This window comes from Chelonoidis abingdonii, chromosome 8 (genome assembly GCF_003597395.2).
Source record: "Chelonoidis abingdonii isolate Lonesome George chromosome 8, CheloAbing_2.0, whole genome shotgun sequence".
Taxonomy (NCBI): Eukaryota; Metazoa; Chordata; order Testudines; family Testudinidae; genus Chelonoidis; species Chelonoidis abingdonii.
In genome coordinates, this window is record NC_133776.1 from 34,479,621 (window position 1) to 34,503,844 (window position 24,224).

A 24,224-nucleotide genomic window follows, 5' to 3' on the forward strand; every position below is an offset into this window, starting at 1 on the left:
GCGTAGAAGTATCTAAGTGTAGAATTTAGCGCAGAAGGATCATCTGTTGGAATTTTTGATACTATGGAACATATTCTGTAAATCCTCTAATCTTGAAATTCCTTTTGTAGTCAATGGAAGGTCCACACATATAGTGCTTGCAGAATCAAGCCCCAGAACTGTGCATAATATAGAAGTTAACAGTTAGTTCTGAAGATAGTTGAAACCTTATGATGAAAGTCAGATAGAATAATCAATACATTGAGACAGAAGTAATAGATGATTCAAAGTGGCCTTACAGCCAGCACTGCTGGCCTTAGAAGAATTGTCTCAGTGTAAGGGGATCTATCAGTGGTGTAGTGCAGGTATAGCACATCACTCTCCACCCTGCAATCTGTTCTGTTCATTCCCTCTGAAGCACCTGGCAATGGCCACTGTCGGAGACAGAATACTGGGCTAGATGGACCTTTGGTCTGACCTAGTATGGCTGTTCTTATGTAATCAGCATAGGGGAAATGAGCTGGGCATCTGTATGCCCCACTAATCACAGGCTCTTGTACTGGCAACATGGGCTGTTAGCAGCCAGCTCAAGCTAGAGCAACCTTCTAACTGCTCTAACTTATTCTAGGGTACCAATCCAGAAATATACAGAGATCTTGCATCCCCACCCATCATCTCCTTGGCCACTGCCTAGGATCTGTCCAATCCTTTCAAATATTTAATAATGAACTCAACTAAATCTGCTGCTTTTTATGCCTCTGAACTTCCAATCTCTCTCTCCCTTTGCTTAGTTTAACTAGTTTGTATGTGGAGCCCCAAACTAATTTGCATATGGGCTTCATTTAATGACCTGGATTTATACTTAAACCATGCTGGAAATGAGATATGACCTCCCTATGCAAATATATTCTTCTCCATTATATTTCATAAATATACAGACAGATCCAACTGTCTCTTTTATGAGTAAGATATGTAAATATAGTTAGGTAATACTTTAAATTCTACTAATGGTAAAGGACAGTTAAGAAGAGAAAGATTAGACTGGAACTGAACTAGAAATTGAGTGACTTGAAAAATCCCTACAGTTAAGGTCCTAGTGGATGATATGTATTCAGAATTCATTGACCATAAAATTGTCCGTAACTTGGAGAAGACACTTGAAAATGTATTTTAATATACTCCTTAGGCATAATCATATAAATATCCTGAATTTCCTATTTAAAATTTAATATTAGACTAAATTACCTTCATGTGATCTTATTTTGTAAATGGCAGTTAGTAGTAATTCTTAAACAAAAATTAACTATTTATAAGGCAAAAAAAAAATTCAAATTCTGCTCCATGGATCCCACATTTTAGCAACGTGCAAAGTCCTTCAGTGAAACTACTTGTCTGAGTAGTGGTTTGTTCATTCATCCTCTAGAAAAGTTCAGAGATTTGCTATGGCTGGGCTTGTAGAAGTATCCAAAAATTCATGTGTTTACCCAAAACTTGCCTGAAATTGGGCCTAACCATATCATCCACTCCCCCAATCAAACTTCCTAATGAAATGTAATCCTTTAACCTTAATCTAAATCTTTTTGACTGAGATATTGAATAGTGAAGCTTACAAGACAGTTTCTATATGAGATTTCTATTATATCCTGGTTTTAGTTGGGCTGTGTTTCATTAATCTCACAAATAATGTGTGTTTCATACTACTTGTGATATTTCTGATCCCAGACAAAACTAAGAAATTTAGAAACTGATTTTTTTTATAAAGTTAGCCAAATGTCATAGATTCTTTCTCTGGCTGATCACCACTCTTCCCTGCCTCCATTTAAAACAAAAAAGGTGAAGAAAAGTATCTTTGGTTTTGAATTTTGGAGAAGGTTTTAGATCAATTTTTATTTAATCCAACCCACTTCACCCATTATTGTTTAGTATGTGAAAATTTTGAAGTGAGTGAAAGATTGAAAAAGTGGCAAATTGGATAGGCACAAATTTTGGAAATGTTGATGACTTACGTTACTGAATATCTTATTTGTTGTCCCAGGACATTAGTCCAAACTTTGGGGAAAGTGAGAAATGCTGCCTTATCAGGATTTTTTTTCCCCAATAGAACACTTTCTCCCATGTAATCCACTACCCTTTCCTACACACTAATTGCTACATTTGCTCTTGTGAATTCTGCTATTATCATGAGGGCTAATACATCTTCCTTTGACAAGAGGGTCATTGTGCATCTAGCTCCCATAGAGTGACAGAAAGATGTGTGTGGCACATCTTCACATGACATCCCAAAGATCATTGCTACTAGGGCCATTTGAAATTTTTTTGACAGAACTTTTTTTTGGTCAAAAAATGCCATTTTATCAAAATGTTGTACGGAAATGGATTTGTTTTGTCAAAAATTTCATCTGGAGGTTTCCCAGTCCAGTACAGAATTTGTGCTAAAAATGAGAGGAGAGAGACTGACTCACTGAGATTTGGACCTGGATCCTCCCACATTCCGGATGAATGCCCTGACCATCAGGCTATTCTGGGGTATGGGACTCTCTCTCTCATTCTTTTCATGAGGAATTTCAGAAGATCTGAGTTTTGTTCCACCTCAGAATTTTTCACCAAATGGCACTGTTGTTTGCCCCACAGCCCTAATTGATGCTTGTCTGATATTCTTAGCTCATGTGCTGAAGAGTGACACTCCATCTCTTAGGTTTCTTGTAGTCTCATTTTATAATTTGTATTCTTGGGTGTATTTATTTTACCACAGAATCAATATATACATATAATGAGCCAAATTGTTAATTGCTCTGCACAAGGATTGGGAGAGGAAGTAAGAACCTTCTCTGAGTGCAGTGCGTACATAAGGTTAGCAGAGACAGCATTGCTAACCTCCCTATAGAGAAAGGGGAGGATAAGACTAGGCTGAAGCCATGAAGAGCTAAGCCAGCACAGGGGTAGCATATGCAATATATATCCTTTCAAAAGATGTAGTAGGAACCCTGTGGTCTGCAGTCCCCAGACGCTCTTGAGTCATTTTCAAGTCACATAAAGATTCAGATAGATACCTAGTGGCATTTTCAGAAGTGCTCAAACACCTAACTCCCATTGAAATCAGTGGGAAATCAATGGGAGTTAGTGTGATTTTCAAAGGTGCCTATCTGCATCTTTAGATGCCAGACCACCTTTTAAACATTTGGCCCTTAATGTCTCCCAAGACTCCTACTGGGCAAGGCACTTTTGCTTCCCTTTTACCTTCAGGCAGTGGCTGAACAGCCAAAATCTAGCCCCAGAACTTTTCAGGTGTCCATTATTTCTAAATCCCCTGTGACTAAAATATATATGTATTAGGAGCAGCACTTTGTACTGCTCCCTTAACCCGAGAAGAAGTTTTAATGAAACCATCAAGTTCTATAGCATTATGGTAAAGAAACTACTTACATGCCAGTTTCTGAACAAAAAACATACATATTTCCAATCCATTAATTTTGACCCATGAGTGGATATATATTTTATTTTAAACTTTGATTTTTACCTATTTTTCATAAAAACATACTTCCATAAAATCATATATTAGACTCTGTGATGCACTTTAAGCCATTTTCAGTTCAATTCTCTAATGCTATGGTGCCCTTCTGGTTATGGTGGAGCAGGGACTTAATCCAGGTTTCTCAAATCCTAGGCTAGCACGCTTGCCACTGGATTATTCTGCCTCCTCTGCACTGAGGTGGGACATTCATACCATAAATCAGTGTTTGAAATTCATTTGTGGTAAGGGATGCCCTAACAATTTTTATAGCAGGAGTGCTGAGAGCTATTGAACCAAACTGTAAACCCTGTATATAATGGAAATCCCTTCAAGCCAGCACACCTAGTTCCAGTACCTGTGTGTCATTTTGATTCACCACAATAACAATCCAAAATGGACTGTTGCTGAATCAATGGGATTATTCTGTAGATACTGAACATCTCTTTGAGTACAGTATGCATGTGTTTTTTACAGAAAGAAATATTGTAATATATTGCATTTGCCTCTAATGGGCTGAAAATGGGGTTGAAGGAGGATAAAAAGACACTTCTTTAGAGCATTTCCAACATCATGAGTCAAAATTCTGTTCCTATTAAAGTCAGTGGGAACGTTGCCATTGATTTCATTAGTACCTCAGCTGGGTCCATAAATATGACAATTCAGTCTTGCGTAATTTTTCTTACCCTGCTTTGTTATCGTTTTATGTTTTCAAAGATTTTTCGTTTCACTCTGCTTCTTTTCTTGAACTTACACCTCTCTCATTCTTAGGTTCACACATTCTCTATGGGACAAATTCAGCTATGGGGTAAGTGGGTTCAACTCCATTGAAGCCAGTGGAGTAGAACTCATTTGTGCCATTGAAGAACTTAGCCCTATTTCTTCAGACATTAAAATGTGTTGGGTTTGGCTTTTTCTGTGTGTTTTTTTTTTTCTTGAAAATTTCTGCTTTTGTTTTCTGAAACCTACTGTTTTTGTAGTAATTGGAATGACTGTCACTGCTTGCTTCATCTTAATGTTCACTAGATTTTCTATTAGAACATATGTCAGTATATCAAGAAATGAAAAGTAGAAACTGGTGGTGTTCATGTTATTTCTTTTAGAAAAGATTTTAACAGATTCCCTTCACTGCATATTAGAAGCTAATAAAGAAAATGGAAAAGAAAAATAGAATACACTATAAACTCCTTATTTCTGAGAGCTTTCAGGACCCACAGTATCTGTGAAGTACCATGTTGCCATGACCTTGCTACAAGAAAATGATACAAAGATTTGTAACATCACAAAATGTACAGGAACAGAGATTCTTAAAATGTATCTGACTGACATGCTGCTTTTTTGTAGTGTGACTCATTTAGGAAACTGTTAATTTGCAGCACTCAATATTGGCTGTTAAAGGCAAAAAGAATATTTTCTTTCAGTAGAAGAATACAAGCAATGTAGTTGTTAATTAGTTGGAATATATTTGTTTTCATAAAGCAGACAATAAAATGTCATCTTTATGGTGTGATTTGTTCCAGGTTATTATGACAGTCACAGCAAATCCAGTTGATTATTTTAGCAAGTTCCAGAGCCATGCAATTACATGTCCCTCATTTGACTAAAGTTTTTACAATTACACAGTGAATTCCAATGTAATTTTTATTTTCACAATTTTACACTTTTGAAGATGGGCATAACTGAAAATGAAGTAAGCATATTCAGTATTGGACTATGCTTTCAGAAGAATAATCCTATGAACATGAGAGAGAACTTGAAATTCTAAAATTTGTATATCAAAAACAAATTACTTGGCCAACAGTGTTCTGTGGTTTCTTGTGCTTGTTGTCTTTTTGTAAGTGTTATGTTCATTAAGTGCTTGTCACCATTGCCAGTCCTGGATACTAAAATCTACTGTTCATCCACAGTACAGGCCTAGTAACAAACAGTTGACAGAGCAAGCTTCCTCCACTGCTCTGCTGTGTAACCCAGCCCTGACCTAGAAGGACCACCTATGGGAGATTCCTTAGTTTCTTTGTTGAACATAGATGCCGGTTGTGGTGTTAATGCAGATACAACAGAGTTATTCTGGATTCATGCTGGAGAAAGAAGGAACAGAATTTGGCTCACGGTACCATGTAAAAATTCAAAGAAAATGCAGAGAAAAAATCTTAGAAATCTTATCTGATGTAGAATTCTAGCAGTTATACATCTTTGGGCCAAATTTAATGCTGACTTACACCTATTCAAGCCTGTTGATGTAATTTTAAGTGTTATTCTGCCCAAAAAGCTTTTAAATGGTAAACTCTTTATATAAAAAATGATTCAGTCGGTAACTAAGGAATATCTTTTCTGCATGAGGAAAACAATCCAAGCAGGTCTAATAGAATTCCTGATGCCTATTCCAAAATTACTCAGCATGGTATTGGTACCTGTGCCTAGAAACATAATTATGAAGAGAGATGACAGAGAACTGCCCATATGTGGGGGACTCAGGTGCCTTGACTATTTTAAAGAATTAGATTTATGATTGAGTATATATTTTTAAAGAATCTTTAAATGTTTGATAGGAAAAATAGAAAATAAAGTGTGTTGTGTTTGATAAGACAGTACTACTTAATGCTAATGTAACTTTCAAATTAGAGAGAGGACCAAATCTTGAAGCTCATATCTGGAAACAGATTCAGCTCTGAACTTCTCTAGAGTTCACTGATATTCACATTTAGTGCTCTGGGTAGGCCCAATAAATAAAATTCTAAACCAGATCTGGATTTGAAATTCTCTAGAGTCTTAACATATAATGGTTTGGTTTTTCCCAGTAATAGAGAAATGCCTGTGTAGAAGGTGAAATACACATTTGGTTCTATATCCACATCCCTAGAGTTCAGGGAACTTTAACTGTGCTGTTCTGGTTTAGACCCATTGGTACCTCAATTATTTAAACATATTTTATTATATGTATATGTGCTTATTCTCATATGATAACAATGATTTATCCTGAGCACTTTTCAGCTGTAGCTCTCATATCACTTTACAGATATGGGCAAGCATTTTACAGATGGAGAAACTGAAACACAAGATCGCTTAAGTGACTTGCCTAGTGTCAAAACACCAAGTCAGTGGTAGAAGGGGGATTAGAACTCAGTCTCCTGATTCACAGTCTTATGCTGTAGACATTAGACTACACTTCCTCCCCCCAGTCTGTGGTAAACTGAAGACCACATATTGCCCTAGATCAATGCACTAAATTCCATTTGACATAACTAGGAATTGTACAGTTTGACAAAGATAATATATGGTGATAAACATTGCTTTTTTTTTTTTTTTTAAACCAATTAACTTTAAGTATTTCACTGGGATCATACTTGGTAACAACCAGGTGTGTAACATGCAGTACTTTTCTCTTTACACACAAATTCCTAGAGAAATAGTAGAAACAAAAGAAATAATTTTAAACATAGAATGAAAAGTGTGGTACTTGTGATAGGATTTGAGTTTGGAGTATTTCATTACTTAGATTGTTATTTCAATGTTTGCTCATTATTCTGAACCTACTATAAGGTCTTCAAGCATATGAGAAAAAGCAAGCGAACAACCAATTGGCATTATAGGTATATCTACGCCATGGGGTAACATGCACTAAAGTGTTCTGCATTAATTGGTCCATGGAGACCCTGCTAGTGCATTCTAAAAGTTCCCTAATGCACATTAATGTAATACTATTTCAAACCGCACTAGAGTAAAGCTCATTAGGGATCTTTTAGTGTGTGCCAGCAGGGTCTACACAGACCAATTAATGTGCAATGCTTTAGCACACATTTTAGAAATCACACCCTTATAATGCGCATTGCCTCACTGTGTAGACATGCTGCACACTGAACTTGCAATCTGTCAATCTTTGAAGAGCTTGTTTTTGGCAAAATTTACAACTGTGGTGATTGTGTCCTCACATCTCTCACTTAAAATAAACAATCCTCTCTGAGACTCAGAAGTAGGAACAAATGACAGTCATTCAACATATGCACAAATAATTCAGAATGACTATTCTTGTTTAATATCTCCCTGGAGGTTTTTTGTTCAGATTCAAAATAAATTTGAAATTTATTTGAGGTTCTTTGTGGTTGCACAACCCCATACACACCAATGCAGTCAGAATATGGCTGCTGGTAAAATACAATTTGATAGTATCACTATATTTGAATTTTGATCTATGTTGCTGGAACCAAGTTCAAGTTCATATTATATGAATATTTTAATGAAAATTTGAATATTGAGAGATTGTCATGAATACTGTTTCTCATCTCTGGGGAATATTATTCAAGGAAACTAATTTACTGTGATATAATGGCAAATTTTGTAATAAAACTTTTAATTTTTCTTCACTTTCTAAAACATTTGAACCATGACATAGGTTACACTGGAGAACTATGTCAGTCAGAGATTGATCACTGCAGCCAAGAGCCATGCAGAAATGGTGGTACCTGTTTTTCCAATATCAGTGGATTCAGTTGTCACTGTCCAGAAGGTAATAGAAACAATTTCTCATTTTAAATCATACCTCTTATCAGCATGAACAAAGTTGGTGTTATCTGGGATATATTATGATGCTGTAACTTTTTAGTTAAATGAACGTGTATTGGAAGCTCTATCTGACAATACATCAACTTAAATGGATAGCATTCCAGATTAGAAATCTTTGCATTACAATTATTAATGATGTCCAAACCGCATTTAAGTTTCAGTGTATATGTTGAACAAAAGTATTTTCCATGTTCTTTTAATCTCGCCTATCTAGAAATCAGGCTAGAGCTCTCATGATAAAAGGACATCAGAATCTTACAAAATGTACAGTTGTTCTTGATTTTTGTCTTGTTCAGCAAAAGCAAAGTCAGCATCTCATGTTATTTTGATATATCTGCTTCTGTTCCTAGATAAAATAGAAAGTTTATAGGAGTACACTTTTTTAATCAACTGAACATTTTCAACCCCCTGAAAAGATTTGAGCCCTTCTGTTTTTATTTGAACTGGTTTATCTGTCACTATATGAAAGCCTTGACATCATTTTCGTCAGTAAACACCATGAATGTTAATTCCTAAGTAATGAGGACATTGTGATGTTGAAAGCATATCCTTTTTATAACATCATGCTACCTGCAATGGCTGGTTGCATAAATTATCAGTAGTGAAAGCGTCCAGTTACAAAGTTTTTTTTATTAGCCATTAGTACCAAATGATAGTTAAGGTTGTTGTCCAGAGCTAATATTATTTTCTCTCCCAATTCACCTATAGTTGTTTTTTATTCTTCCAATACTATCTTTTATACAGTTGAGTTTACTTTTAGGTAGAAGTCTTGTTTCTAATTAATAATTGCGTATCTTGAAGAAAAATGAGCCTGCTTAACAACGAAGGTTTATTTGTAATTGCTTCAGACTGGCTTTTCTCTTTCTCTGGAGTCAGTTGCTCTAATGAGTGACCCACTTAACGGCTGTGTTGAATTGACATTGTCAGCAGTCTAAGCCCTTGCATTTTAGAAGAACTTTGAAAATTGTTTGTATAAATAGTATCAGAATTCAGTGATATTGGGACTTAGCCAAACGTAGCTTGATTTTTTAATGAAATTTGTTCAAGTATCTTATATAATTAGCTAAAAGAAAATCTTATCAGTAAGAACAGTAATCATGAAAAATACCTATTGGCTAGATAATTTTTGCCAGTTTTGAAGGTGACATTCATTCATGTGTATAATATAACTAAATATATGCTAATTCTGACCAATTAGCAGTCCTGGGTCAGTTCCTTAGCACAGATCGGGTGATACTCCCCAAAGCTCTTGAAAGTTTTGTCCCCTCGGGGCCACTAGCCACCTATGTGATGGGGGCTATTGCTCTGTCTCAGCCCCTTGCTGAAGGCATCGTCACCCTAACATTCTCTGTTTAAGGAAAATCCATTTGGGCTGGGCCACCAGTGAGATTTAGTCCTCCTGGAGGTGACACAGGCTAATAGGGAGACAGCCGGCCAGATAAGAAGGTTCACCTGCTTCCTCTGAGTGGTCTGCTGGGTGAAACTGGGACAGCAGAGGAGCTCTTCTGTGCTAACACAGCACTCCAAGGCCAGTTTGGGTCCTGGGCTTAAAAGTGCTGCAGTGAAGCATCTGCCTTTTTACATTTGTTTGTTTAAAGGCACGGACAACCAGATTTTGTAACCATTTAAAGACGGTATTCTGAATTTACGGCACACCGCCCTATTTGGGATTAGCTGTCATACCTTGTAAATTGAAGCAGAGAGTGCTTGCAATGCCACACCCCAACACAAGCAGGTGGAACAGTGGTGTGTGGGACCACTTACACCACATGTTTTGTACTGACCCTCCCGTGAGCTTAATGTTGCCCTTGCAATGTCCCAAAAATCCCTGCAGGAACCTGTGCCTCTCCAGCTGAACTTACTCCTTTCAGCCTCATTGGGTTTGGATATCTTCGTGCTGTGTCCACCTGATGCTACAGTCAGGTCTGCTTCTTTTCATCTTAATTATTATTTCTGCATCTCTTTCTCTGCCACTAGCCCAGGAACATCACTGACAACCATTCTCCAGCTGCCAAAGAACTTGAAACCACTTTGATACTGTGGCCTGTGTTTTATTTTGAGTACGAAGTTCTTTGATGTAGTTTTTAGCACTTTGCCATTTTTGCTCAGTGCTTTACGGTTTTTCTTTTTGGCACTTAGATGCAATTTTTTGTGGCATTTTTTGCTTTGGTACCTCACCTTCTTGCTTTGCGTCTCTGATGAAGCCTTTGCTACTATTCAGCTCCTGTCTTTCTGTTTTGTAGCAGCTTCGAGAAATGTCTGTGCTGCGTGGACATTATTAATGGATATTTTTTCTGGATCACTTCTGTGTGGGGATGTCAGATATAATTTCATATGTCACCCAGGGTACTCAAGTTTCAGAGTATCACTCTGCTCCCTTCTGAAGGGACCTCTGCCCACAGAGACACCTCCATAAACTTGGTAAGAGGCCACGTAGGATGCTTTGAAGGAGAGTTACTTGAAGCATAAATCTGAGTTGCCTTTGGGCACTGGGTACCTCTGCTGCTGATGGCACTGCTTGCATTGGTGGAGACCCACATTTTCTCCAAGTCCAACAGGGTAGCATTACCACCAAAGCAGGGGACTGAGTTGTGCACCTAGTCCATGATGCCCTAGGCATCTCAGCGCTGATGTCTCTGGTATAGAGTACCAGCTCACTTGGCAAGACATTAAAAAGGACTCCAGGCAGCTACACATCATTCTGTGGCAGTGTGTGTGCGGTGACTTTGTCAAGTCCTTCCTGGTCATCCTCCAGGTTGTCTTGAAGGGTGCAATGATCTGATGTGAAAGATTATTAGAGCTCTAAATGCAATTAAAGTCCTTTTTGTACCGAGATTGACACCCACAAACCAGGGAGTCAGTTCGGAGAGCACATGAACATAAGTCTTGTGCCCAGCAATCCTGACATCTCATGTGCCAAAGATCTTGGCACAAATGATGTTGAAGCCTGTTAAAGCTTCCCCATTAGCCTCCTCTCTTTTCTAGCATGTTTGTGGATTTAAGATGAATAAATAATAGGAAATATTGCAGAGTTTTAGGCGTTGGAGCCTTCAGGAAATGGACACTTTTTCTGTTAAAGCCCCCAATTTGTGGATGAATGACTTGTGTGTTCTCTTTTTCAAAAGTAATTTCTATGGTTCATAAGAGACTATATGGTATGCTCAGATATACAGATAAAACTTTTAGAGCAAGTGATTTGTGCACTGGGATTTAGGTTGGTCCAGGCTAGCATCCAGATTTAAGTGACTATGGGAAAACATTACTTTGATTATATAAAGAATATCCATATATTACCATAGAGAACATGCACATACTCTTGAAGGCAGAGTGAGCTGAAATGAACAGAAACACCATCCTATTCTCATGCTGAACATCTAATGCACTAGTAAGTTTCTGTTGTTTCATTTTAGTATCAAAAGCTATTAGCATTTATTTTCCTAATAAAGAATTAGAATAAACATGGTTCAGTTTTTCTATATGAGCAAAAACAAATATTTAAATCAAATATTTTCTTACTGTAATTTTAGCCAACGTAATTAGTATCAGACAGATTTCTACTGTCTGATACAATAAGTACAGCACAGCACGTTGACCTCCCTTAAAAATAAGCCACACTATATAGATGACATAATTTTTATAAATGTTTCTGAATATCTTATGACTTGCAACCATTGTATAAAATCAGGAGGGAATTGGGTGAGGATCTGCTACTTTCATGGTGTGTTTACTCTATTTGTTATACTTGCTGCTACTGCTGTGGATTATAGCACAGGTGGCCAAACTGTGGCTCTTTCACAGTTAAAGTGCGGCTCATGGAGTCACCTGCCGCCCATTCTCCACCTACCAGATTGGTGGTATGGAGCTCAGGGCTTCTGCCTTGTGGTGGGATGGTGGGGCTAGGGACTTCTGCCAGAGATGACTGGTGCCTGCTTAGACTGGGGAGGCAGAATTTAAAGGTTTGCCCTCCCCCAACAGCTTGAGTCGTGCCCCACCAGGCATGGGACTGAGTGGTGCACCTAGTCCATGATGCTTACCCTCAGTGGCCCCTCCCTGCAGCTGCCAGGTATTACTCCTTGTGGAGAGGCAGCTGTAAACAGCTGGGAGCTGGAGGGAGGGGGCATTACTTTAGCTTTGCACGGAGAGGCAGCAGCAAAAGCAGTGGCTCTCCCTGCAGCTCCCAGCTATTTGCTGCTGGTTCTCCCCATGGCCGCAGCTCCCAGCTTGCCAGCTCCAGCAGCTGCTGTTCAGGGAGGGGCCCTGGCAGCACCATGTGACCGAGTGGGGCCAGAAAACCCTGGCAAAAATCAGGGTGGGGGGCACGTGACCCCATGTGCACCCCCTATGGCCAGCAGGGATGGAGGTCTTGGGGCTTCAGCCCCATGGGAGGCACCTGCCAGGCTTGGGGCTTCAGCAGGGAACAAGGGCTATAGCCCTGAAACCCCGAGCCCTGGCAGGTGCGCTCCGTCTCTCAAACTTCTGAACAATCTTGTTGTTGTTATATGTGGCTCAGAGGGTCAGTAAGTTTGGCCACCCCTGGATTATCGATTGGAGCACAAACATTTTCCCTTTTTTCAAAAAACCATTGCTGTTTACTTGCATTATAGTGCACCATGTTGTCATTAGAATCAATCAGTGGGCAGCGCTAGATTGCCCCTTCAAGCAGAAAAACCATTGGAAGGGGACCCCAGAGGGCAAGCAGAAAACTGCACTGTATTCACCCACTGTGTTCTCTAGAGTCATCCCCCTCTAGTGAAGAGAGGGTTCTGGGACTACACATCAAGCCTACTAATCCTCTTTACATAAGGTATTCTCTGGACAAAACACCTCCAAACTTGCAGAATTAGGTGCTGTCCTTCATGTATGGTTGCCCTGTATTTGGCTATGCTGGTCCCCTTCCCTCAGCTGCACAGCTGCTGCTGCAGTAATGTTGGTGTTGAGTATCCATCTTTCCTAATTTTGTCCCCACCACAAGGAAGGGAGAATGCTGCAGCAGAGGTTGCATCTGGTCCCTTCTGCAAAGGTAGGGGCAGTTGTTCTGAGATAGAGTATCAACCAAGCATGTTAGCTATGATATTGTTCAACATAGCAAGGAAATACAATATACCAGTACTAACAACAACAGGAATTTCAGGTTTTTGAGGGGAAGAATAAGAGCTGAGCTTGTAGATGCCACATTATAAAATACAATATTGACTGCTCTGACCAAACACTTGGCCATGTTTTTTCTTATTCCATTGAGACAATATTTTTATCTTTCTCACTCAGACAGTTTGTGAGTTTTATTTGGAGATTCTTAGGGAGCAGGGATACTGAGAAGGAGACTTTTTTTTGTAAGTAAGCCAAGAAATACCTGCTTGGAAGTTGCAGAACTGTTATTTTTAGAGTGCTCTGACATGTTTCATTTCTAAAAAATATGATCAGCTTCAAGCATAGGCTTGGGCTCTTGCTCTGCTACCTTTCTCCCACTGTGCCTAATTGTAGTTGCATGTTGAGAGAAGGCCTTTCTTTCTGAAGTGCTAATTCATCGCAGTGGGGGGAAGGCAGGCCAGTGTTAGTATACATGTAAAAACTGAAGGACTGGAGAATCGGGAGGTATTATGTGGTAGAAAATGAACAGAGCAGGAGAGATGGAAAATATAACCACATTACAAAAGGAAAAAAGAGAAGAGCATGCAATGGATGGCAGAAGAAGAGGGGGATGGAAATAATGAGGAATAATTTTAACATGGTCCATTTATGTTCTACAAATGACACCTGTGTTTTAGAAATCAGACATGAAAAGTATGAAAGGTGAGCTTCTTGGGCAGTGAAAAGTGAATGGTTTGAATAGACGTAGTTCTTTATACTTATTAAATAATCTTTAATAGTTTTAAAGAGTCCTTAAAGAACGGTTAGTAACTAGAGAATCAGGCTTGAAGATTCCATGATTTTCTGCTTAACATTGTATTTCATCTCTGACAAATATACAAAATAATCTGGGAAATAATCTGCTATGTGCATTTGCCGAGGCAACTTGTTTCAGGGCACAATTGGATTTTACATTCAGAGAAGTAGATAGAAGAAATGTTTGCACTTGTGTAAGGACTGGATTAGATGGCCCAAGAAATCCTCTCTAGCACTAATATAGATACATGTTCAGTGACTAGGAGAGGGACATTTATTTTTCTCTTTCAATTTCTTCTGTTGATTGAAATGTCACTTTGATCATCATATTTCAAGCCTCATGGTAGGATTTGAATTCAAAACGATCTTGACAAACTGGAGAAATGGTCTGAATTAAATAGGATGACATTCAATAAGGACAAATGCAAAGTCCTTCTCTTAGGAAGGAATAATCAATTCTCAAACACAGAATGGGGATTAACTGGCTAGGGAGGAGTACTGCAGAAAAGGATATGGGGTTATAGTAGATCACAAACTAAATATGAGTCAACAATGTAATACTGTTGCAAAAAAAGAATACATTATTCTAGAATGTATTAGCCAGAGCATTTTTAAGCAAGACATAAGTAATTCTTCCACTCTATTCAGCACTGAGAAGACCTCAACTGGAGTATTGTGCCCAGTTCTGGGCACCACTCTTTGGGAAAGATGTGATCAAATTGGAGAAAGACCAGAGGAGAGCATCAAAAATGATGAAAGGTCTAGAAAACATGATATACAAGGAAAGACTGGAAAAATTGGGTTAGTTTAGTCTGGAGAAGGGAAGACGGGGCAGAATGATAACAGTTTTCAGGTATGTACAAGGTTGTTAAAGAGGAGAGATGACAAATTGTTCTCCTTAACCACTGAGGACAGAACAAGAAGTAAGGGCTTAAATTGCAGCAAGGTAAATTTAGGTTAGACGTTAGAAAAAACTTCCTTACTGTAAGGGTAGTTAAGTCCTGTAACAAATTACCTAGGGAGGCCATGGAATCTCTGTCATCATAAGTTTTTAAGATCAGGTTAGACAAATGCCTGTCAGGAATGGTCTAGATCAGTGGTTCCCAACCAGGAGTTGGAGGTTTCAGGGGGTCTGTCAAGCAGGGCCAGTGTTAGACTCACTGGGGCCTAGGGCAAAAAAACAAAGCCCTGCCATATGGAGCTAAAGCCTGGGGCCCGGAACCCTGCCATCTGGGGCTGAAGCCAAAGCCTGAGCAACTTAGCTTTGCGGGGCCCCCTGTGGTGTGGGACCCTGGGCAATTGCACTGCTTGCTACCCCCTTATGCTGGCCCTGGCTTTTATATGCTGAAAAACAGTTGTGGCTCAAGTGGGCCATGGAGCATTTATAGGATGTTAGGAGCCTCAGAAATAAAAAAGTTGAGAACCCCAGGGCTAGATAATACTTAGTCCTACCTCAATGCAGAGAACTAGTCCCTTCCATTCTTACATTTCTATGATTCTGTGAAATTTAAGAATATGGTTGACGTGGAGTTAGTGGTACAGTGAGAGAAAATTAAAGCTTGACGGCCAACAGAAGGTGTTAAATTGTGATTAGGATGAGTTGATTTACACTACCAGCCAATAAAATGCACACTAGCTCCATGAATTTTAATCGACTAGCAGAGTTATTGACTAGAGAAGTTTGACAATAGACTAGGAACAGTCCAGGTGTGGAGGTGTTCACCATTTCTGGATTTGTTTTCCATACCCAGGCAAGATGGGTTTTCTCTAATACATCTAGCAAAGTTGATTGTAACTTCTGTATACTTGCACAATAGCTCCATCTATCACCTTGATACAATGAAAGTGGGGAATATACCTATTGTGTACATGTGATTCCCTTTCCCAAAGTATCTGGTGATTACAGAACGCACCATTCTTCTTAACAGTATAAAAAAGGCTGTGAGTATATTTGAAAAATACTTTTCGTTTTAACTGTTACTGTAACTTAGTCTTCATCACATATTTGCTAATGTAATAATTATCATTTTACCTTGCATCCTTCCATATGGTTTTTAATTGTAAAAGCTACCTTATTGCTTAGACTATTTAATGCTTTAACCAGTTTGGTCTCTGTTGCCCTTTTATGTGTTTAGACTTGGCTAGGATGAATGTCAATTAAAGTCTTACAACTACTTCCTAATTATTCCTCATTTCCCTATGATAGGCATCTCTTTTTTATAAAATTCTAATGAAATTTCCATAGAGCATTTTATATTTCCTCATAAAAGGCTTTGTCCAAGAAAAATCAAAAGCATTTATCTTACTTCTTTTAGTGCTTATCCACATATTTCAAATCTAAAGATTTTGTTATCTCTAGTCCTCGATTTTCACTAACTTCATTGATCACATTTGGCACATTTCCTAGGATTAGCTCTAACATAATCTCCAGCCAAGTTGGTTGTTCACAAAATCTTGCACTACCTCTGAAAACATTTTCCTTTCTTAGTTTTTGCATGGCTGTTATCCACTCAGTAGCCAAGTAATTAAAATTCTCCCATAATCAGAATTCTGGCTTTCTTTCAGAGTTCTCATCTCTGAAAACTTTTCCTGATTTATTTTCTCTTGCTATACTGGAGATCTACAGCAACGTCTAAGGAATATCACTTCTCTGACTATTTCTGTTGTCTTTGACTTCTAGACAAATGGCTGTCAGCAAAAATATTTTTATCATCTCTTTTGACAAAAGAATTTATTACTAATACACCTCTGCCCCGGTATAACGCGACCTGATATAACACGAATTCATATATAACGCAGTAAAGCAGCGCTTCGTGGGGGCGGGGCTGTGCGCTCTGGCAGATCAAAGCAAGTTCGATATAAGACGGTTTCACCTATAATGCGGTAAGATTTTTTGTCTCCCGAGGACAGCGTTATATCGGGGTACAGGTGTATTCCCATCCCTCCTTGCTTCCTATTTTATTTCTTTGCCTTTGGTAAATTCTGCATTCTGGTATCTGAAATCCCCTGTCATTTCCCCATTTTAATTATGTCTTGTTAGGACTTCCTTTCTGGAGTTTTAGCTGATGTAAATTTCAGATGACATTTATCTGCAAAATAAATGAAAAACCCATTTTTTACCATTTAATGCTGTTCTTGATCCATGCACTTCTATTAATTTTTTCATTAATGTTTTTATTTTACTGGTAAGTATTGATTTAAATATACAGTCAGAAGCACTGAAAAGTCAGACCTTCAATTTAGCAGTGTAATTATATTTGATTCTAGTATTTCATATATTTTAACTCATACATAAACACTTCAACTGCAGAACAAATTTCCGAACACATTCAAAGACAGCACAAGGGCAACTTGCTTTAGTGTATTTAAGTCTGCATATGCTGTGGAATTGTTTTGTCACTTGAAGTGACATTATCCATCTGTTAATCTTCCTTTTTTAGGGAAGATTATTGCAAAGACTGTAGTGAGACAGCCTTGATATCATGTTGGAGGCCTCAAATTTTCCTTGGTCCTTCTTAGTCTAATTTCAGAGTTAGCAAAGAGGCCACATAGGCTTATTGGCTCAATTCCCCGATGATACACAATTACGAGTTTTTGCTGGTTATTTTAGGTCTGTCAGGCTTAGGTCGTGCAGTTTTTCTGCCTTTTTCCCCTAGTGCCTGGCTGACTTTGGGACATGGATATGAGCTAACTGGTGAAAGCTCAGTCCAGTAACGATGGGGGTAATGTTTGTGGGTCTTGGGTTAGGATTGTGATAGGAGGAGATGGTTTACACCTTCTGTGTCGACAGGTTTCTTCAGCCTTTGTCCAAGATATTTGTAGTTTTTTGATGCTCCTGGAATCCTGATGGCAGCAGTGACCAAGAATTTTTGTTTGGGCCTTGCTAAGGGTTTGTGGCATTTTCTTTTTAATCCTCACTGCAATAATCTGTATCTTGTTAACATTCATTGCATTTTGCATGGGGGTAGTAGATAGTATCCACTGCAGGGAGCAGATATCATCTGGTTGTAAGGGATTGCTCTGGCTTCCCATTCACTTAGCTGACTTTATCTGTAAAACATCAGGTACTATATTTTAGGTGCTTACTGCTTCAGAAATTACCTCTCCCAGTGACTCATCAGGATATTTGAGCTGCTGGGCTCAAGCTTGTTGTCCCTAGATTTTAAATGTTATCAGGCTGATGGCTAGGTGTTCTCTGCAGAGGGCCCTCAGCTCTGGAATTCATTTCTTCCTCTGGTCTCACAGACCAAGCCTTTTGGCATACATATTTGTCCCTGATCCTTTTGTGAATATGTGGGGAAGAACAAGCTTGCAAAGCAGTCACAACCTCTGTGCTTGGGGAGCAGTTGTCTGGGCATAAAGGGTTGATTCATCATTTTAAGTTCATCCATGTATTCAGGGTCTCCAGAAAGCATTTTTCCTGGAGCTCCCATTCCACACCACCCCTAAAGCAGGCCAGCATGGAAAACACAAAGCACTTAAGTATTTAACATGCTTGGCATACGTAAATCCATTCCCCTTCAGCAGAATTCCTAAGCACATGCAGTGTTGCCAGTTCCAACCATTCAAAACTCATGAGACTGGCTTAAAAACCTGAGATTTAAAAAATAAATGGTTTTTCATCTGCCTTCTCAGATTATTTACTGGTAGTCCATGTGTATTTAATACACTGAAGTTTGAACAGTTACTTTTCATTGTTTATTTGTATTCTGATTCCTTTTTCATGCAGTAGAATTAAAGGGTCTGAGTAGCAGTACTGTGGGTCTGATTCTCCTCTTGCTTACATCTGTAGTCATTAACTTCTTTTACACATTTACTCCAAATCTATGGACCTTGATCTGATCTCAGTTACCATGGTGTAAGTCCTGTAATTCTTCTTAAATCAGTTGACACTGTAATAGCTGAAAGCAGAATTTAGAGCATGGACCACAATTAAACAATTCCTGACGTCTAGCGCAGTCCACTAGACCTTACTGCCTCTTATATTAAGAAATCCACCAATAAAGAACAAATAGTATGATTTGAATATATCATTGTATGCTTCTCTATTGTTGCACTTGAAAATATAATTTCATCCATTGTTTGTTTTGTAGAGTTGTTCTGCTTTTAAAATCTGTAGACAAATCTTTGTCAGGTGCTGTCTATTATTGCAGTGATAAAACTACAGTAAAATAAAATGGCTGTTTAAGTCACTTTTGTGTCTAAATAATGGTTAATTATGGAGAGAAGAAAAGAAAAACTTTGTAAAAATGCCTGGAAGTAACACATCCTGTCAGGATTAATGGAAATGTATAACTGATGAAATACAATCACCTGAAGTATAAAAGGACATTGTTCTGAACAGTTATACTTCCATGATCAATAATAGATAGCAAGAGATGCCACAACACATGTATTGAATTCAGTATTTTTGGTCTAGCTAGGAATATCCCTCACAGAGTGTTTGCTAGTGTTACTGCTCCACCATCCCCATGTTACCAGCTCTCTTGATTTTGGGGTTGAATTTGGCTCCAAGATATTCATGCAATTTATACCTGCTTACACAATGTCTGATTTTTCTCACTTTCTCTATATTAAACCAACCACTGTACCTTTAGAATTGTTTGAGATGAATGACACTTGATGTAAGATTTTGCAAATATCTTTGAAATCCTGCCATATCAAAGCAGTTACACTCCTTATGCACTGAGTTGCAATAATATCACAAACATGTCAGCTGCCAGAATTAACATTTTTGTGCATACATATGTGTTTCTATAACTCTTCTACAAAGTCAATTAGAAATACTAAAATGTGTAACTGTTCATTATTGCACTTTTTTTTTTTTTTACAAAAAATAGCGTATCTGTAAAGAAGTTTTACTTATGAAAATCATCTCTTTCCAACCAGGATTTTTAGGATCTTCTTGTGAAGAGGAAGTTGACCCCTGTGCTTCATCTCCCTGCCAGAACAATGGGACCTGTTTCGCAGACAGACTTGATTACTCCTGCAGTTGTAGTCCTGGATTCACGGGACCTACCTGTTCTCAGCTGATTGACTTCTGTGCTCTGAATCCTTGTGCACATGGCATTTGTCGCAGTGTTGGAACCAGTTATAAATGCCTCTGTATCCCTGGTTTGTACCAACCAGTTCCATGTTTTATAAATCTTTAAATACTCCTTACACAGCTTCGGATACATAGTTCAAAATTACTTCCATTTTCTTTTCAGTGTGTAATACACATTGAGCAGATGTTCTATCTGTTTAGAATAATAATAGGAATCTACATATTACATTTGGATAATCAGAAATTGCAGGGTAAGCACTCAAAATACACACTGAGTTCCATATGGGTGGGTTTATATTTACAGCTGTATTATAGAACTGAAGCTTGCAGCGTGAGAATTTTTAAGGTGAGGCATCAAATGTCAATGAAATGAAAAATGAAATAAAGGGATGGGAAGTCTTGAAATTGGCTATTGGGGGAGAGCTGGAAACACGAAGAAATAAATGTAAACCACTCTCAGTTGTTTAGTTAAGTCTAAGAGCCCAATCCTACAGCCTTTATTCACACTCATTGATTTCAGTGGGACTGCTCTGTGAGCAAAGATAGCTGGATCAGGTGGTAAAACTGCATGTGATTATATAGGCAAGAAATAAATAGCTTCTGGATTGCATAGGAAATGAGATTTTTTTTCCCCTTTCTGTAATTTTTTCTCCTCATAATGATAGCTAGTAATCTAGAAGTTGTGGGTAAGCTACCCCCAGCAACCTGTGGGGGTTGTTGGCCCCCTCTGCAGTTTCTGTATACATGGATTTATCATAATAAGAAATTGCTGACAATTCCATATTCCAATAGGGATAACTACATAAACAGAACTGTTCAAGCTAATATAGAGAAGGTTCATCCAGACAAAAATTCAGAAAAGGAAAAAATATCCTCTCTTTCTCATTGCTGCCAACCAACCTTGCAGAGTAGCAAGCAGCAATCCAGGTTTCATGTTTGGAAAATGCATAGAGAATGAACAATTAAGGCAATATCAAGAGAGACAGTATTTTTGTAGTGTTTTAAAGTGAATCTATCCTGAAAAAGTACAGTTTGCAAAACTGTACGCTTGAAGACTGCATCTGCAGAAGAAAAAACATCCACCTCATAATAGGCAAATTAGTGTTGTGTTGACCACTTAGGATCATAATGTTGAAATGTGCAGAGCTACTTTCTTTTGATTCCTTGCAAAGGGATCTTGTTAACAGATATATACACTTGTTTCATTGTTGGTTTATTTATCTAAAGATGAACATATTTCAGGGCAGATGTACTCAGCTTTGCTGGGCTAGAAATCAGTGATGTAATTGAAAAGAGCCAGTGTGACATCTTGGTATGCAGTATGACATTTGCATTGTGGCATCGCCTCACCATATTAATATCATTATATATTGATGTAATCCTATGATGCACAAATGGCAGCAACATAATAGCTGCAGCTCCAGTCAGCTCAATGTCTGTTCTCTCGTCATCCTCTCTTGACTTCTAGGAAAATGGCGAGTTTTTCCTCTTTCACTTTTTTTCCTCCTCCTTTCCTGGTTTCTTGGCCAGATATGGAGGGATCCCATAAGTTGATCTCGTAATGGTCAGTGCACAGCATGATGATGATGAGCTTGTGATGAGGGAGCTGGAACTGAGACTTGCCAATAAATCTTCAACTATTTAGCTCTCCTTGTGGTACTTTGTCTGAAATATGCTAGTGCTCCTGGGAGCAAAGCAAAAGAAAGTGAGCTCAGATCCATAGATTCCATGAGACCACATTCAGCTATTGATCCTCAGTTTGAGTGGTCCCATTTTAGATGTTTTCATGCCCTTCCTCTGGTCTGTGTAAATCATGGAAAGGGCTTTCAGCTTCTCTATCCTGAAGTCTATTGTTATACCACCTTATTGCTCTGCAAATGTGATGAGAGTTGGAATGTTGCAGTTTAGGACAAAAGAAAGGTAAAGGCAATATTTTGGTTTAATTGGCTGACTGGTTATTGGTGTTGTGAGGAAGAAAGATCATGCTTTGCCTGCTGCTTCCAGTTTCAGATAATTTTATGGTGTGGTGAAATTTGGCTAAATGGCCATTTTCCCTGACAAGAGTGAATTGTTGTCAGAGATCCCCAGTCTGCAATACTGGCATTTTGTAAGACTAGTAAAAGTTGTTGAGTGAGGAACCGAGAAATTTCCTAATTTATTAATTCTTTTTGGACAATCACCACTGTATGGACGATACAATTAACTGGCAGTCTCTTGAGGCACTACAAAGAATTTTGAGTAGTTTCTGTGAATGGAGCAAGTGAACAATTGCTTCTAGATACAGTACTGCAGCACTTTTATATAAATTAGAACAAGGGTAGGCAACCTATGGCATACGTGCCAAAGGCAGCACATGAGTTGATTTTCAGTGGCACTCACACTGCCTGGGTCCTGGCTACTGGTCCGGGGGACTTTGCATTTTAATTTAATTTTAAATGAAGCTTCTTAAACATTTTAAAAACCTTATTTACTTTACATACAACAACAGTTTAGTTATATATTATACTTCTAGAAAGAGACCTTCTAAAAATGTAAAAATATATTACTGGCACACAAAACCTTAAATTAGAGTGAATAAATAAAGACTAGGCACACCACTTCTGAAAGGTTGCCGACCCCTGAATTAGAATATGTTGAAATAATCTTCACAGATGAGCAGCAAGAATATGGATTTGAACCATTGCATAAAGTCTTTGAGTATCGCAAAGGTGACACAATTGTTCACAAATCATTGGAAGCCAGTTTAAATCCTGTACCGAGAATTTTGCAGTGTCGTAGTGAAATTACACAATTCCATTCAGAGGGAGGAAAATGGGGATATGAAATGGAAGACGAGGCTATGCCACGCTAGTGCTATGCCCGGGTTCACTTGCTGTCCAGTAGACTTAAGTGTCCAGTGGACACTAGTTGTCTTCCAGCCTGGTGAATGGCATTATATGAGACAAAAACATTGCTATTTCCTAGCATCTGGTATGAATTTCATATTTTAGGAGGTGAAGATAAGTGTCTCAATTTTCCAGTCATAAAGCAATTACATCCTTCAAAGTTTATCATTAGTTTGCATAATAGAGGAATCCCATGAGAATAGGTTAAATTGGGTATATAGCTGAAGAGAAAGAAGCCTAATCATATTTAAATATAGCTAACATATCCTACTTTATAAAGAAGGTGGAAACTAAAACTTATATCAGGTTACTAATTATTTCCACATCTGACAAAAATACCTTTTTTTCATTGCAGATAGGAGAACTTGCCAGGTATTATTTTTCTAACTTCATTGAATAGAACTAGGAAATTGGTGAGATTTTAATATTAACAGCTTCATTCCTGATTTTCCCCCCCCCCCCAGGAATGAATGGGAGTAGGAATCAACTGTGTGGATATGGAGGAGGCACCTGAAAATCCAGTGAGGGAGGGAGCAAGAGTAGTAGAAGGAACTGGACAGGTTGGCAGTGGAAACCTATAAATTGACTGCCTGGCCAGTACTCTGCAGGCTAACAGAAAACCACAGCTTTTCCAGCCAATGCATGCTTCTAACAGGTGGGACAGAGTGAAGAAGCATTCCTGCAGGGAAAGAAAAGCTGGGGGTGGGAGAGCTACAGAACTGACCAAAAAGGAGAGTGGTTCTTTGTGATCAAAGGGTTTCATTGCTTCAATAAACCTTTTGATCTTCCAGTAGTTCCTGATGCATCACTAAAGTGGCATGTCAGAACTAAAGATGTAGGTATTAAAATATCAGTAGTATGTATGCTCTGGAAGGTTTCCTTTCAGCTACTGATAGGAAACAAATATAGGGTTACAATCTGCAACACTAAGTGCCATGTTCTACCTTTGCATGATCCGTGGGCAAACATGGCAAATCAACCCAAACCCCTGCAAGCTAGAGGGCTTGAATACTCTGTGGAAAAAGAAATGAAAAAATCACTACTTTTGAGACTAGCTATGTACATCTATTTGTGGGCTTTTTGTTTCTCATTTCACAGCTCTTTTATCTTGTGGAAACATATTTTTATTTAAACAGTACTCACATGGTTAAAGGTTTGCCGACTGGACCCAAGTAGTAATCCAGGCCCAGAAGTTAAGTAAAGGTCTTTCAGATGAAGTCAGTAGCTCAGATATTTTTTGTAGCTCCATGTACGACATTTTATGCACAGTGTTTAAGGAGCTGGTTTGCATACTTGCAAACAATTTGTATATGGCCATCAACTTCAGGTTTAAAAACTTGAGTGGATTTGGTGTTGATGAAAG

General features: G+C 38.4%; 1 protein-coding gene across 1 annotated transcript in view; it reads left to right on the forward strand.

Annotated features, from left to right (window-relative positions):
• DNER (delta/notch like EGF repeat containing) overlaps positions 1–24,224 on the forward strand; it is a 298,336-nt gene that overhangs the window by 222,086 nt on the left and 52,026 nt on the right. Inside the window, 2 exon segments of the mRNA XM_075068501.1 lie at positions 7,878–7,991; positions 19,820–20,044. Of these exon segments, the coding sequence (XP_074924602.1) occupies positions 7,878–7,991; positions 19,820–20,044 (339 nt within the window).